Source organism: Macaca fascicularis, chromosome 1, assembly GCF_037993035.2.
Source record: "Macaca fascicularis isolate 582-1 chromosome 1, T2T-MFA8v1.1".
Taxonomy (NCBI): domain Eukaryota; kingdom Metazoa; phylum Chordata; class Mammalia; order Primates; family Cercopithecidae; genus Macaca; species Macaca fascicularis.
The window spans coordinates 167,838,712-167,854,993 of record NC_088375.1 but is presented as its reverse complement, the minus strand read 5'-3'; the positions used below and the strand labels follow the sequence as shown (position 1 = coordinate 167,854,993).

General features: G+C 35.0%; 1 protein-coding gene across 1 annotated transcript in view; it reads right to left on the bottom strand.

Moving 5' to 3' along the window:
- The window catches only part of DNAI4 (dynein axonemal intermediate chain 4), a 106,335-nt gene that overhangs the window by 12,048 nt on the left and 78,005 nt on the right, over positions 1 to 16,282 (bottom strand). The window contains 5 exon segments of the mRNA XM_005543105.5: positions 5,661 to 5,782; positions 6,066 to 6,223; positions 7,730 to 7,881; positions 9,740 to 9,826; positions 12,500 to 12,702. Coding sequence (XP_005543162.3) covers positions 5,661 to 5,782; positions 6,066 to 6,223; positions 7,730 to 7,881; positions 9,740 to 9,826; positions 12,500 to 12,702 — 722 coding nt within the window.

Genomic DNA, 16,282 nt, shown 5'->3' with positions numbered 1-16,282 from the left:
TTCTGGATCTATTAAAATCAATTCGAGAACCCAAACTAAAAGCGCTATCTTGAATATACCAGTCTTGTCTTTTCCTTTTGTCATGATTTTATAATAATCAAACTACCTGAAAGACTACTGTGCAAAAGAAAATATAAATTGGTCCTTTGCTGTAATTAGGGTAGCATTTAATATCCTGTCTGGAAATTACATAGAAAAACACTGGCTTAAAATAAATAAGAAATTTTCTAACATTTAGAGGTACCTGACAATGGAACTAGCAGTCCAGGGAAACAGTAAGTGCTCTTTCATTACAACTTGTCAAAGAAAAGACAGATACACACTTTTGAACTACATGATATTAAAAAAAAGAAAAAATTAAACTATATGATAAAGTATAATTTCTCCCAAAGTGGTATTACCAATACATATTCCCAGACAGTCCTGTATAAAAGTTATCTGACTCACATTCTGTTTGACAGTTGCTTACATCAGAAATCTTAAATGTTGCCATTCTATTAGATGTAAAATTATATCAACCATTTTTAATTCCTATTTATTTGAATATTAATAAGGTTGAGCACTTTATGTTCATTGGCCACTTGTGTTTCCTCTTCTGTTTGTGTCCCGATCATTTTAGTAATAATATGTCTTGTTATTTTCCATTTGTATAAGTTCTTCATATTTTCTAGAATCGATTGCTTTGTCTATAACATGTTATAAATATCTTCTCCCAGTGTATGACTTATCTTTTTATTTTCTTTTTACCGTCTTTGATAAACATAAGTTCTCATTTTCTGTTATATTTAGCATTTTTTTGTGCTTTAAGAAATCTTTCCCTACCTTAAGGTCCTAGAGATATTTTCCTACATTTTCTTCTGAAAGGTTTTTGTGTATGATAGGATAGAAATCTAATTCCTTTTTTAATATGGATACTTATTATTCTAACACCATTTATAAGTGGTCATTTTTCACTAGCGATCTTCAACGTCATTGTTAAAAGTTGGGTTTCCCAGGAAATAAACTCTGACATTTCATGCCAGAAGTGTCAGGGAGTGCTCTCAGGAACAACTTCTATGTAGGAAACAGGAATGGGCAGATATTTCAGTTGAGCCGTGACGCAGTTGCAATCAAGGGCTTAGTCCCAAGTATAAGAAGCTATGGAGAAAAGATGGCCCTTCAGAGTCCTGCCTCAAGATAAGGAAGCCAGATATTTTATAGATGCCCCTTCAAGCAAGATGTTAGACTCAAACCTAACCATACTAATAATCAAACTAAGTGTAAATGATCTTGGCATCATAATTAAAAGGCAGTGATTTTAAGATTGTATAAAAAGGCAAGACCCAATTATATGCTACCTACAAAAAAATTTAAGTATAAAGAGATAAAAAGGTAAAAAGTAAAAGCATAAAAAATGATAAACCAGGCTAACACCAGTTAAAAGTAAGCTGGAGTGGCTACACTAATATCATACTAAGTAGATTTCAGAGTAAAAAAAAAAATCACAAGTTATAAATAGGGTCATTTCATCGTGATAAAGGAGTTAATTGATCAATAGGACATAATAATGCTAAACATATGTATGTACCTAATAAGAAAGCATCAAGATACACAAAGCAAAACTGATAGAATTACAAGGAAAAATAGACAAATCTACAATTATGGTTGGAGACTTTAATACCTCTTTCTCAATAATTGAAAGAAGTAGGAAGAAAATCAGCAAAGAGAAGTAATCTTGAACAATATTATCAGCCAATTTAACCTGAATGACATTTATAGAATATTCTAAGAAAAGCATAATACATATTTTTCTCAAGTATACAGGAAATATTTACCAATACAGACCACATACTGGGCTTTATAACAAATCTTAATAAATTCAAAGAGTTCGGTTTATAAAAAGTGTTTTCTGTAATTATGGTGGGATTGAATTAGAAATTGGTAACAGAAAAGCCTTTGGAAATCTGGAAAATAAATAACATGCTTAATATCTGGAAATAATATCTGGAAACTAAATAACATGCTTCTAAATAACCCATCCATCAAAGAAGAAATCAAGGGAGAAAATTGGTCATTTGAACAGAATGAAAATGAAAATGTAACATATCAGAATTTTGGGGATGCTGCTAAAGCAGTACTTAGGAAAAAATTATAGCACAAATAACTACATTAGAAAAGAAAACAGTCATAAATCAATGACCTCTGCTTTCATTCTAAAAAATTAGGAAAACAAGAGCAAATTTAAACCAAAGTAAAGAAAAGAAATAAGGATCAAAGTGGAAATCGATGATAAAGAAAACAAACAAAATAGTGAAAACCAATTAAGTCAAAAGCCATTTCTTGGAGTTCAACAAAATTGATAAACATAAGTCAGACTAATCAGGAAAAGAGAGAAGACACAAATTACTAATATTAGGAATCACAGGGCAATGTCATGGCTTATGCCTATAACCCCAGCACTTTGGGAGGCCAGGGCAGGAAGATCACTTGAGCCTAGGAGTTTGACACCAGCTTGGGCACCATAGCAAGATTACGCCACTACAAAAATAAAAATAAAAATAAATTAGGCCAGGTGCGGTGGCTCACGCCTGTAATCCCAGCATTTTGGGAGGCCAAGGCAGGAGGATCACTTGAGGTCAGGAGTTCAAGACCAGCCTGGCCACTGTGGTGAAACTCCATCCCTACTAAAAAAAAATACAAAAAATTAGCTGGGCATGGTGGTGCACACCTGTAATCCCAACTACTCAGGAGACTGACGTGGGAGAATCGCTTGAACCCAGGAGATGAAGGTTGCAGTGAGCCAAGATCACTCCACTGCACTCCAACCCGGACTACAGAGTGAGACCATGTCTCAAAAAAATTAAATTAAATTAAATTAAATTAAATTAAATAATAAATTAGCCAGGCATGGTGGTGTGTGGCTGTAATCTTAGCTGTTTAGGAGGCTGATGTGGGAGGATAGCTTGAGCCCAGGAGTTCAAAGTTACAGTGAGTTATAATCATACCACTGCACTCCAGCCTAGGTGACAGAGTGAGACTCTGTCTCAAAAAAAAAAAAAAAAAAAAAAAATTAGAGGTGAGATTACTATATATTCCACAGTTATTAAAGGATGCTAGGGGGATATTATGTCAATAAATTCCACAACTTCGATAAAATAGACAAATTCCTTAAAAGACACAAATTACCAAAGCTCACTCAAGAAGCAATAGATAACCATAATAACCCTACATATATTAAAATTTGAATTTGTAGTTAAAAATTAAAAATCTCCCTACAAAGAAAACTCCAGGCCCAGATGGTTAATTCTATTAAGTATATAATGAAGAACTCATACTAATTTTATGAAAATTATTTCTAAAAGGAATTCTGTGCAGACATGATTACCCTGATAGCAAAGTCAAAGATGTCACAAGAAAACTATAGATCAGCCTCTCTTCTAACCAAAGATTCAAAGATTCTAAACAAAATTTCACTATATCAAATTTGCTAGTATATTAAAAAGGGTAATAAACCACAATGAAATAAAGTTTATTTCAGGGATAAACATTCAAAAATTAATCAATCTAATTCACCATATTAACAACCTTGAAAAGAAAAACTATATGATCATCTTTATACATACGGAAAAGCATTTAACAAAATCCAACATCCATTCCGAATAAGAACCACCCAGCAAACTAGGAATGTAATGGAACTTCCTCAATCTGATTAACTGCGTCTACAAAAAGCCTTCATCTGACACCATACCTAATAGTAAAAGACTAAATGCTTTTCCTCTAAGATCAGGAACAATACAGATATGCATGCTTTCATCATCTTTACTCATCCCTGTACTGGAGGTTGTAACCAGTACAATCATACAAGGAAGAGAAATAAAGGCAACCAGGTTAGAAAGAAAGAAGCAAAACTGTTTTTATTTACAGACCATATGATCATCTTGAATTCCTTATGCCAAGGACACTTCAGGACACTAGACTAGGTTTTTTTCAACCAAGCGTTATTGACATTTTGGGCTAAATAATTCTCTGTTGGGGACTGATGTGCACTGGGAGGGTGGTGGCTGCCTGTACACTGAAGGATGTTTAGCAACATCTCTGGTCTCTTCCCAGAGATACCGGTAGCACTTTCCCACCCTCACCTCAATTCCTGACAGCTGCAACAACCACAAATATCTCCAATCATTGCCAAATGTTCCCTACTGGGAAAATTCTCCCCTCCCTGCCCACATTGAGAACTACTGTTCTATAGTCAAAGTTAAGGTGAATTACAGGAATTTGATAATGAAGGAAGTTAGAAGATGGCTGTAGTAATTAAAGTAAAAAATAAGAAAGGTCTGAACTGCATTAGCAATAGCAGGCTTGGACTCGAAGGGATGGGACAATAAAATTTAAGTATCATTTGGATGATAGGGTAGAATAGAGGAGTTCAAGTCTTGGTTTGCATAATGACGTAGATGATGGTGTCACCAAAGAGATGATCATATTACATGTAACAGAAAACATGGAATACATGTTCTGAAAAAGCCTATCACAGTGGCTGAATTTTCTGATTACAAAGTATCTCCAGATTGATAGAGAGTACAAGGATGGTTACTAGAGGCTGGGAAAGGTAGTTGGGGGTAGGGGGATGGTGGGGATGGTTAATGGGTACAAAGAAATAGAATGAATGAATAAGATCTAGTATTTGATAGCACAACAGAGTGACTATAGTCAATAATAATTTAATTGTACACTTTAAAAGAACTAAAAGCGTATAATTGGATTGTTTGTAACACAAAGGATAAATGCTTGAAGGGACGGATACCCCATAGTCTATGATGTGATTATTATTCATTGTACGCCTGTATCAAAACATCACATGTACCCCATAAATATATATACCTACTATGTACCCATATAAATTAAAAATAAAAAACAAACTATCTCCAGATAAAGAAAAAGGAGGACTTCATTAACTGTGCTCTGATTTGATTCTCGGTAAACATGAATTTAAGTGGTCTTTCTAATCCCCAAATCCTGAGAGTCACCATGCGAATTGAAATGTAGAAGACTATATATAAGTGGATTCAGTTTCTGTAAGTGTGATAGAGCAGCAGAGTGGCCAAGTGGGGCAAGGAGAGGCACTCAAGTTAAGCACAGAGTTGTAAAGAGAATCTTTCCATAGTTCCTCAGAAATATATACCTCTCATCTATCTAGCTGCAAAAGCAGATAAAGATCATAGCATAGCCAACTGGAATGTACCATTCCACCTTAGGTTAGCAGTTAAATCTGTGCTTATTTCTTCACTTACAAAGCACAATTTTAAAAAATCTTTATTGGAATATAATTCACATATCACATAATTCACACATCATATAATTCACACGTATCAAGTATATAATCCAATAGTTTCTAGTTTGTTCACAGAGTTCTGCAACCATCACCACCATCAATTTTAGTTTCATCACTCCCAAAAAAACTCTATCATCATTAGTAAGTCATTCCCTACTTTTCCCTCCCTCGTCACCTATTCTTCCACCTGCATCCCCTAGCCCAGACAATCATTTATCTACTTTCTGTCTCTAATATATTAGGCACAGTATTCATTAACAGGCTAATATTTGGTCTTGTTTTATGACTTAATACACTTCAATTTTGGAAACTGTTATATCCAGTGGTAAATAAGAGTGAAATAATTTACCTTGGGATGAAAAGAAAAACACATTCCAGGAGCCTGTCGAGATATCAAAGCTTCGTCTTTCTTTTCCTTTTCCCCTCCTTTTCTGTTACTGGTAGTTGTAGTTCTCTTTAATCGCATCAAATCTGTATTTAAAGAAAAACATATATAACTTGTTATTTACCACATGAAAGACTACCGCAAATATCATGTGTATTTCTTCTGCAAATATAATATTAGTTCTGCCAAATTTGCATATAATTAGGCTGAAATTAGCACACACTAGAACTAGCTGCTTAGAAAAACAATGACCAAGCCCAATTTTTTTCTTACTGGCCAAACCAAAATTTGTCACCTTTCACACATGGTTAACTAGAAAATTTTAATTCAGCACGTAACAAGAAAAAGATAACTTGATTTTTCTTTTACCATAACAATCTAGTCCTTTTCGTATAACCCATTTGGCGATTCTTCCATCTGCTGATATAGAAACTAGTATTTCTCTTTTGTCATCTCCTGTTGTTCCTCGATCTTGTTCTATCCACTGTAGTTGCCAGACAGGTCCCAAATGTTTTTGAGGTGATTCACTAAAACAGTAAAAAAATACTAAACATATAATCATTATAATAATTTCTTAAAGGCCTTGGAGTATAAATGATAGTGTCAGCTTTCTAGAAGATCACGACCTATTTATATAATCCTTTTATTGTTCAAAAATAGACTTTTAAATATTTTTAAAAATAGAAAAGACAACCTCTTTTCTACTTAACAGTCACTGTTATTTTTTCTACTTCTTACAAAAGAAAAATTGTACTGGTCTTTAACTATATTAGCTATCATAACTGCAATACAAAAGCAAAAATGTTCTTTCTTTTCAGAATCTACTTTTCTTACTCAATTCATTAATTCTTTCTTAGTTTAGTTGTGTAAATTCTGACTTTTACTTTATTTTAGACACATTGAATATAAGTATTTTCATCTTTATAATGTTTTTATGAATTAAGTTGTTAATCATTTAAATCTTATCCAGGTAAACAATTCTTCTTTCTATATTTCACTCTTCTTCCTACGTTTCAAGATTGCCCATTGGTTTAACTCTCTCTATGGATTAGAGTTAAAATTTTTCTGAAAAATTAAACTCACTTCTCAGATTACTCTCTTTTCCTATCAGATTAATGTGATGTTTTTTTCATGGTACTGACTACCTTGATTTTTAATACAAACCCTCCAATGCAATCAGTTCTGAACATTTGAAAAATCATACATATCTTTGATTTTTTGGTGAAAATTATGGACCCTCTTCCCAGAAACAAGCACAAAGGCCCATGCTTACAAAACTGCAAATAATTTGAAGTTAAGTTCAGGAGCCTCTGCTTTAATGGTTATTTCTAGTTCTAGCTAAGTTTATTCAAACACTTTTACAAACATGCCCCATTGGTATCTTGTCTATTACAAAAACCTAGTCTTTTTAATATCTTTCACCTCTAACCTTTTGGCTTTCCTCATATAACTCATTTATTCATTAATTATTCATCAAACACTTACTAGACTCCTGTTATATGTCCAATTTTCAATGACATGCTGATGAAAGAAAGGTATGTAAGATTCAATCCTTGCTCTCAAGGAACTTATACCCTTCTTAGTAAGATAGATAGATAGATAGATAGATAGATAGATAGATAGATAGATAGATAGATAGATAGATAGATTAGATAGATTTAGATATATATACACATACATAATTTTATATATAATATGATAAGTGCTATGATAAAGGTATGTACAGGTTGCACAAAAGAAAGGAATGGGAAAATTTCCTGGAAGAAGTGAAACCAAAGCAGTAGTTTAAGAATAAGCATAAACTGTGAAGCCAGAGGAAGTTGGTTAGTGAAATGGGCAGAGAAGAAGTTGAAGGAGCTATTAGGACACACCATTCCAGCTGCAGAGACAACATGAGGGATTATTAAATGTTTCAAAAATAATGGTATCACTCTCAGTAACGACATAAATATTTACTCAAAACTAAATAACATTAGAGTAAATCCTCCTGAAAAAGCATGTATTATACATTTATCTAATTCTCAGGTTCTTACCTACTATCCAGAACTGGAACATTACTGTTGCTCCGTACATTGTAAATTGCAATTGTGCCATTGTGGTAGCCAACTGCTAAAAGGTTAGGTGCTCCAATTGAAAAATCCACAGCAGTAACTCCATATGGACTCTGATAAATACGTTCTGGCCACTAAATTTTAAAAAATTACATTTTCAACTTGTTTTTGTAGACTACAGTAAGACAGAATATAATGGTGGCTGAGATTTAGTTTGGTGGCAGTGGGTATGTGAGCAGAGTTAGCCCACATTCAGTTACTTCTGTCCTCCTCATTTCCAGTACAGAAAAGAATAAAACTTCACTTGGTCATTTCCTTTCATACAAGTATGAATCCTCAGCACTCAATGACTTTAAGAAATAGAGTGTTGGGCATGGGGGCTCACTCCTGGAATCCTAGCTACTAGGGAGGCTGAGGTGGGAGGATCACTTGAGACCAGCAGTTTGGGACCAGCCTGGGCAACATAACGAGACCCCCATCTCAGAAAGAAAGAAAAGAAGGAAGGAAGGAAGGAAGGAAAGAAGGAAGGAAGGAAGGAAGGGAGGGAGGGAGGGAGGGAGGGAGGAAGGAAGGAAGGAAGGAAGGAAGGAAGGAAGGGAGGGAGGGAGGGAGGGAGGGAGGGAGGAAAGAAGGAAGGGAAGTACAGCACAGCCTTCTACAATAATATTTTGGTAATCTTTCAGCAGGATTAGTATTACCATCACATGTCTACCTTCTTATGGGAACAAAAAACTAATCATCTAGCATATATTCCTGTATTCTAGTATTTGTTTCAGATGCTTGGAATATCTAAAGAATGAAGAGAGAAAGTTCTAAAACTCCCCAAGTTACAAGTTACTCTGTTCTACAACCCCATGAAGAGTTTGTTTTGTTTGAATGTCTAATTTAAATCCTTTCCTGTTTTTAACCACCTACATAAAAAAGAAGACAGACTACTGATGATGAATCCAATGTCAATCCCTCCACATTTAAAATTGCTTCTTCCTTTCTTTTATGCTATATAAACCCAGATTTACATGACATATAGCTAAGTTTATTCAAACACTGTTACAGATATTACAGACTAGAGGTATTTATAAAAATTTTAGTCATTTTTATATGCTCTTCTGGCCCTTCTGTAAGTTTTCCACTTTCATTTCAGTTGTGAATCAAAACTAAATATAAAACTTTAAAGTAACAGATTGACTAGGGCTGTTTAGCAAAATTACTACTATGATTCTTTATATTCATTCTCTCTGAAAAATGTATGACAGTAAGAAGGTCATATAAATTTATTTTATTTCTATTGAGAATAACAGTCAGGTGATAAGGAGGTATTCATATATTAAGAAACCACCAGGTATTTTAAAAACATAATTTTCAGCTGGGCTGCAGTGGCTCACGCCTGTAATCCCAGCACTTTGGGAGGCCGAGGCAGGAGGATCACAAGGTCAAGAGATCAAGACCATCCTGGCCAACATTGTGAAATCCCGTCTCTATTAAAAATACAAAAATTAGCTGGGTGTGGTGGCACACACCTGTAGTCCCAGCTACTTGAGAGGCTGAGGCAGGTGAATCGCTTGAACCCAGGAGGTGGAAGTTGCAGTGAGTCAAGATCACGCCACTGCACTCCAGCCTGGGCGACAATGCAAGACTCTGTCTCAAAAGAAAAACAAACAAACAAACAAACAAACAAAACCCATAATTTTCAAAGGATTTTCATTTACAGATTCATTTTTCTTTATAATTAGCTGTGAAAATCAATAATGGTTCAACTCTGCATCATCATATATAAGCATATAGTACATGTTCAATAAATATTTACTGAATGAATTTATAAATGAATTCTCTTTACCCTATGTCAACAAGAACAAATTTTAATTGCTATGAGTTAAACCAAATAGTCTTAATTGATAAAATTTTCTAGACTTTATTTATTACATGTAATTATATACTTTATGAGAATTTTGTCAACAGCCAGATAAAAATGCTTCTTATTCTTGTTTGGGTTACCATGGGATTCTTTATTGACCAGCAGCAAGCCAATCCTCTTTTTTGCTCTTTAAATCCAAAGTGCCCATAGCCAACAGCCAAAAGATCCTGAAAACCAGAAAAATACATTTAAAAATAAGAGAAGATAGCATTAAAATATTGGTAAATATATAAAGACATATATTAATGAGCTGTGTTAAAAATAGTAGTAAGACATTTCTACTGAGAGGAAAAAATGCCAGTACACCATCTGTTTTTACTCTATACCTCCATATTCCTAAGCAAAAAAATTAATCAGTGTAACGCTTCTAATTTGCAGACTGAAAGATAAGCACCTAAAAATAACCAATTGCTAACAAGTTCTTTTACATATTAAGGTAGTCTTCTGAGATTGTGTTAATAGGTTATAATATATTTTGAGTTTTTGAGGACTACCTAATTATTTCAAATGTAAAATAAAGGACACAAGTTAAAGGTAGGTGCCATAGACTGAACTGTGTCCCCTTAAAATTCATATGTTGAAGGCCTAACCTCCAATATGATTGTATGTGGAGATAGGGGTTTTAGGAGGAATCTAAGGTTAAATGAGATTATAAAGGATGGGGTCCTAATGAGACAGGACTGGTGACTTTATAAAAAGAGAAAAATACACCATAGATCTCTCTCTGCCATGCGAGGACACAGTGAAAAGGCAGCCACTGCAAGCCAGGAAGAGAGCTCTCACCAGAAACTGAATCAGCAGCCCTTGGATCTTAGACTTTCCAGCCTCCAGATTTATGAGAAAATAAATTGCTGTTCTTTAAGACATCCAGTCTATAATATTTTGCTAAGGCAGCATGAGCTGCCTATACAGGAGGTCATTTCTAGAAATGCATATGTAAATACAAATAGGCAAAAGCGTAATAACTGAACAAATCCAGCCTCTGCTCTGTAACCAGAATACCTTTAATTTTAGAATATTACATTTTCTTATCACCACCTTACTTTCGGGACAACATAATCTCTCCACAATTCTCTCTGTCTTAAAAACAGTCTTCACTACTCTACCCTTTCACCCTGATATTGACAAATCCCTATTTATCTCTTCTAGACTCTGCAGAGGCATTACTTTCTCTAAGAAACATTCAAGAGCTTCTTGTATGTGTCCCCACAGCACTGTTTATTTCCTCATCATAGCACGTTCAAAATTATTATACAGGTAGGGTCTATGTATAACTTCATTACTACTGTGTCTCTAGTGCCTTAACAGTGTACTAGGCACAGAGTTAATGTTCACTAAATATTTATACAATGAATTAATAAATATTATAGATTCCATCTGTAATATGTTTGCATTTAGGCTCATTCAAAATTATTTAATTTAATCTCCATAGCAATGCATTAATTTTTAAAATGCTAGTATATTCAGTTTCTAAAAATGTTTCATATATCTTTATTACAGATTTATTAAATCCTATTTACAGGACAGACATGGTAGCTCACACCTGTAAAACCAGCACTTCGGGAGGCCAAGGCAGGAGGATCACTAGAAACCAGGAGTTCAAGACCAGCCTTGGCAACAAAACAAGACCCCCATCTCTCCAAAAAATTAATTAATTAAAATTAATTCCACTAATTGACAAGACAGTCCCAAATATAGTTTTATAAAGATAAATTCATAATAAAAGTACTTTACTTTATTACAAAATAATACACATAATTAAAATAATGTGTTATTTAGATTTCAATGGAAATGATTATAGACTTTTGGTTTTTTAATAACTATGACAACTGTCATGTCTGCACAAAGCACCTGATAAGGTGTGGCAATAAAATAATAAGGCTAATTCTTAAACATACAAAATATAATATAATTTAAATAAATTGGTTTTGACTGCTTCAACGATATAAATATTTATATCAAAGATACTGCCATTACCTGAAAAACTGTTGGAATTGTTAACTGGGAAATACCTTCAGAACCAGTTTATAAATCCCAGAAGAAAATTAGTCTAATTACTCTGCAATTCTCTCTTTTTTACAACCAAACATATAATTCTCCAACTTGACAATTCATCTTATTTGCCTCAAGATGACTTTTGTCAGTGTAGGAGTTAAGAGCAAGAACTATGGAGCCAGACGTTTGCATTTGAATTTTGGCTGTTTCACCTACTAGCGGTGTGACTTTGGGCAAATTACTTATGCTTTTTGTGCTTCAGTTTCCTTTCAACATAATGAGAAGAATAATAGTATCTAATTCATAGGGTTGTTGTGTTAGTACAGTTAAAACACAATGGTGCCTGCTACGTACTAAGTGCTGTTTAAGTACTTGCTAATATCAGTGGTAACAGTATTTTAAGGAATCTCAAAATTATTTTGCACACTTGTAGGGTCACTAGATTAAGTATACACTTCCAAATATGACTACTTTGAGACTAATATAAATTTGGGCACATGAGTTTTGGTATACATTAAATAAATCTACCAATCCTCTAGTTTACTTATCCATATCTAACATGAATTCAGAGAATGCCATGTCCCAAGTAGATCCCCTAAAATAAAAATGGTAATGTTTTATACATTAAATGTTTACTACATTAAAGGAGAAAAACATTATTTTGTAACTATTTGCATTTCCCCCTTTTTAAACTGGAACTTGTTTTAGGGGCATTCTAAAACTCAAAGTTATGGTCAATTTAAATTCCTTGTCCCATATCTAAGGAAAGCAATTCTTCATTATTCGAACTTGATAATTTCCCTTCAATGGTAGAAACAGAATTGTTCAAATGTTTCATAACTTACTGGATTTGTTTTATTCCAGGCAAGGCTGCTCACATTGAGGCCTTTGGTTAAGTCACAGGAAAAAGACCAAAGTCGTTCCAAGTTGGCGGGTATTGTTGATTCTTCTGCATGTATTTCTTCTTCCTCCTCCTTCTTAGATTCTTCCTCTACTTCTTCATGTGTTGCACTTTCTAAAAAGTCTTCAGGCTCTTCAGGTTCAGGTTCTAAAGTTTAATCCAATAAAAAGATCATTGTCCTCTACATCTAGAGGGACCTGCCAAAGGCTCCAAACAGCCTATCCACCCATGGCTGACACTTCAAGCACCATCAGATCTGCTGGATCATATGGCGTAAGTGGCAGAGCACCGTGAAGGGCAGCCTGGACCTGTGGCAGAGTCTTCTGCTGTTCTGGGTTCCAACTCAAAGCCAGCAGCTTTTCTGTTTACTTAATAAATGGGCCAGTGTAGCACATCCAAATGACAAATATGTTGTCTCTAAAATGTAAAGAGACTCACTAGACATTGTGCTTCTTTTTGGTTGTAAAAGATGCCAGGTACAACAACTTATCCTTCACCTTAGAAGATACAGCTCAACATATCCCACACCACACACACATGACACCTAGAAACTTCACTGAGGTAGAAGTCCCCCGAAATCTTGTCAGTTTTACTTCCCACCCTCTGACAGGAAAATGTCTTACTGAAGTCTACTTCCTGTTTACTAAGTTCAATCAGCATATCATCCATTTAATGTGCTAGTGTGTTATCTTGTTGAAGGGAAAGAGCCCTGCAGACTAAATTATGGTACAGGGTTGAAGAATTGATATACCCCTGAAGTAGGACAGTGAAGGTATATTGCTGGCCTGACCAGCTAAAAATAAATGACTTCTGGTTGTTTTTACCAACAGACATGGCAGGAAAAAAAAGCATTTGCATCAGGTACAAGGGAGGTGTCTTAATTTCCTTAATGAACCTCTTATGGAACAACAGTTGCAATTGGAGTCACCACCTGGTTAAGTTTATAATAATAATCCACTGTCATTCTCCAAGATCCATCAGTTTTTAAATTTATTTATTTTCATTTTTTAGAGATGCGGGGGTTGGGGAGGTCTTACTATATTGCCTAGGCTGGTCTTGAACGCCTGGCCTCAAGCAATCCTCCTGTCTTAGCCTCCCAAAGTGCTGTGATGACAGACATGAGCCACTGCACTTGGCCAAGATCCATCTGTTTTCTACACATGCCACATATGTGAGTTGAATGAGAAATGTGGTGGGTATCAACATCCCTGCATATTTCATATTTCAAGTCCTTGACAGTGGTAATAATCTCTGAAGTCCCCTCAAGAATGTGTTACTGCTTCTGGTTTACTATCATTATCACTCAAAGCCCATAGTTTTACATTTTAAAGTTTAGGGTTCACTCATGGTACTGTATATTCTACAGGCTTTGACAAATGTATAATGACACGTATCTGCCATTGTAGTACCATATAGAGTAATTTCACTGCCCTAAAAATCTTCTGTGTTCTTCTTGTTCATCCCTCTCTGGTCCCTCATCCCTGGAAACTACTGATCATTTTACTGTCTCCATATTTTGCCTTTTCCCAAAATGTCATACAGTTGGAATCACATAGTATGTGGCCTTTCAAATTGGCTTCATTTGCAGAGTAATATGCATTCAAATTTCCTCCAGGTCTGCTTCTGACTTGATAACTTAGTGATGAATAATATTCCATTGTCTGGATGTATCATAGTTCATTTATCCATTCACCTACTGAAGGGCATCTTGGTTACTTCTAAGTTGGGGCAATTATGAGTAAAACTGCTATAAATACCCATGTGCAGGTTTGGTGTGGACACAGTTTTCAGCTCATTTAGTTAATCAACAGATTACTAAATCGTATGGTAAGAGTATGCTTAGGTTTTTTGTTTGTTTGTTTGTTTTGTTTTGTTTTTGAAGACAGCGTCTCACTCTATTGTCCTGGTTGGAGTGCAGTGGCACCATCTCGACTCACTTTAACCTCTACCTCCTGGGTTCAAGCAATTCTCATGCCTCAGCCTAATGAGTAGCAGGGACTACAGGCACCTGCCACCATACCCGGCTAATTTTTTGTATGTTTTAGTAGAGCCAGGGTTTCACTATTTTGGCCAGGCTGGTCTCGAACTACTGTCCTCAAGTGGCCTGCCCACCTCAGCCTCCCAAAGTGCTGGGATTACAGGCATGAGTCACCACACCCAGACAAGAGTGTGTTTAGTTTTATAAGAAACGGCCAAACAATATTCCAAAGTGGATATACCATTGTGCATTCCCATCAGCATGAATGAGACTTCTTGTTGCTCCACATCTCCACTAGCTTTGAGTGCTGTCAGTGTTTTGGACTTGCCCATTCTAATAAGTGTGCAGTGATACCTCATTGTTGTTTTAATTTGCAATTCCCTAATGAAATCTGATATTGAAAGGTCAGGTGTAGTGGCTCACACCTGGAATCCCAGCACTTTGGGAGGCCAACGTGGGAGGGGAGCTTGAGTTCAGGAGTTCAAGATCAGCCTGGGCAACAAAGTGAGACCTCATCTCTACAGAAAATTTTTAAAAATTAGCTGGGTGTGGTGGTGCATGCCTGTGGTCTTAGCTAAGCCAGAAGCTGAGGCAGGAGGATCGCTTGAGCCAGGGAAGCTGAGGCTACAATGAGCCATGATTGTGCCACTGTACTCCAGCCTGGGTGACAAAGCAAGACCCTATCTCAAAAATAGGCGGGGCGGGTTGGAGGAGGAGGAGGATGAAGAACAAGAACAAGAAGAAGAGAAAATAATATGATGTTGAGTATCTTTTTGTATGCTACTTTGACATGTGTATATTTTCTTCAGTGAGATATCTCTTCAGGTCTTTTACCCATTTTTAATCATGTTGTTTATTTTTCTTATTGTTGGGTTTTAAGAGTTCTTTGTATATTTTGGATAATAGCAATTTATCAGAAATGTCTTCTGAAAATATTATCTTCAGTATGTGACTTGTCGTCTTATTCTCTTGACAGTGTCTTTTGCAGAGCAGAAGTGTTTAATTTTAATGAGGCCCAGCTTATCAATTATGTCTCTCAATGGATCATGCATTTGGTGTTGTATCTTAAAAGTCATTCTAAGACCCAAGGTCATCTAGTGTTTCTCCTATGTTATCTTCTAGGAATTTTATAGTTTTGCATTTTACGTTCAGGTCTACGATCCATTTGAGTTAATATTTGTGAAAGGTGTAAAGTCTATGTCTAGGTTCATATTTAGTACCATTTGTTGAAAGACTATCTTTTTTCTATTGTATTGCCTTTCTTCTTTTGTCAAAGATCAGCTGACTATATTTTGACAGATCTATTACTAGGTTCTCTATTCTGTTCTATTCTATATTCTTGTTTATTCTCTTGCCAATAGCATGCTATCTTGACCACGATCGCTTTATGCTAAGTCTTGAAATATTAAATATCTATATTAGACAAGAAAAAAATGTGAAATCAATGATCCAATTTTCCATTTTAAGAAACTAGAAAAGGAGTCAGGAACAGTAGCTCATGTCTATAATCCCAGAATGGGAACAACTCTTATTTAAAACGGTGCTGAAACAACTGGAGATTCAAAAAAAAAAAATCTTTAAACCTTAACTTAGTCCCTTAATAAAAAAATTAATTCAAAATAGATAACATGATAGATATGTTAATGTGCTTCACTATAATGACCTTTTTACTATATATTTATCTTGTAACATCATGTTGTATACCTTAAATATACACAATAAATTTGTTAAAAATAAAAATAGGCCAGA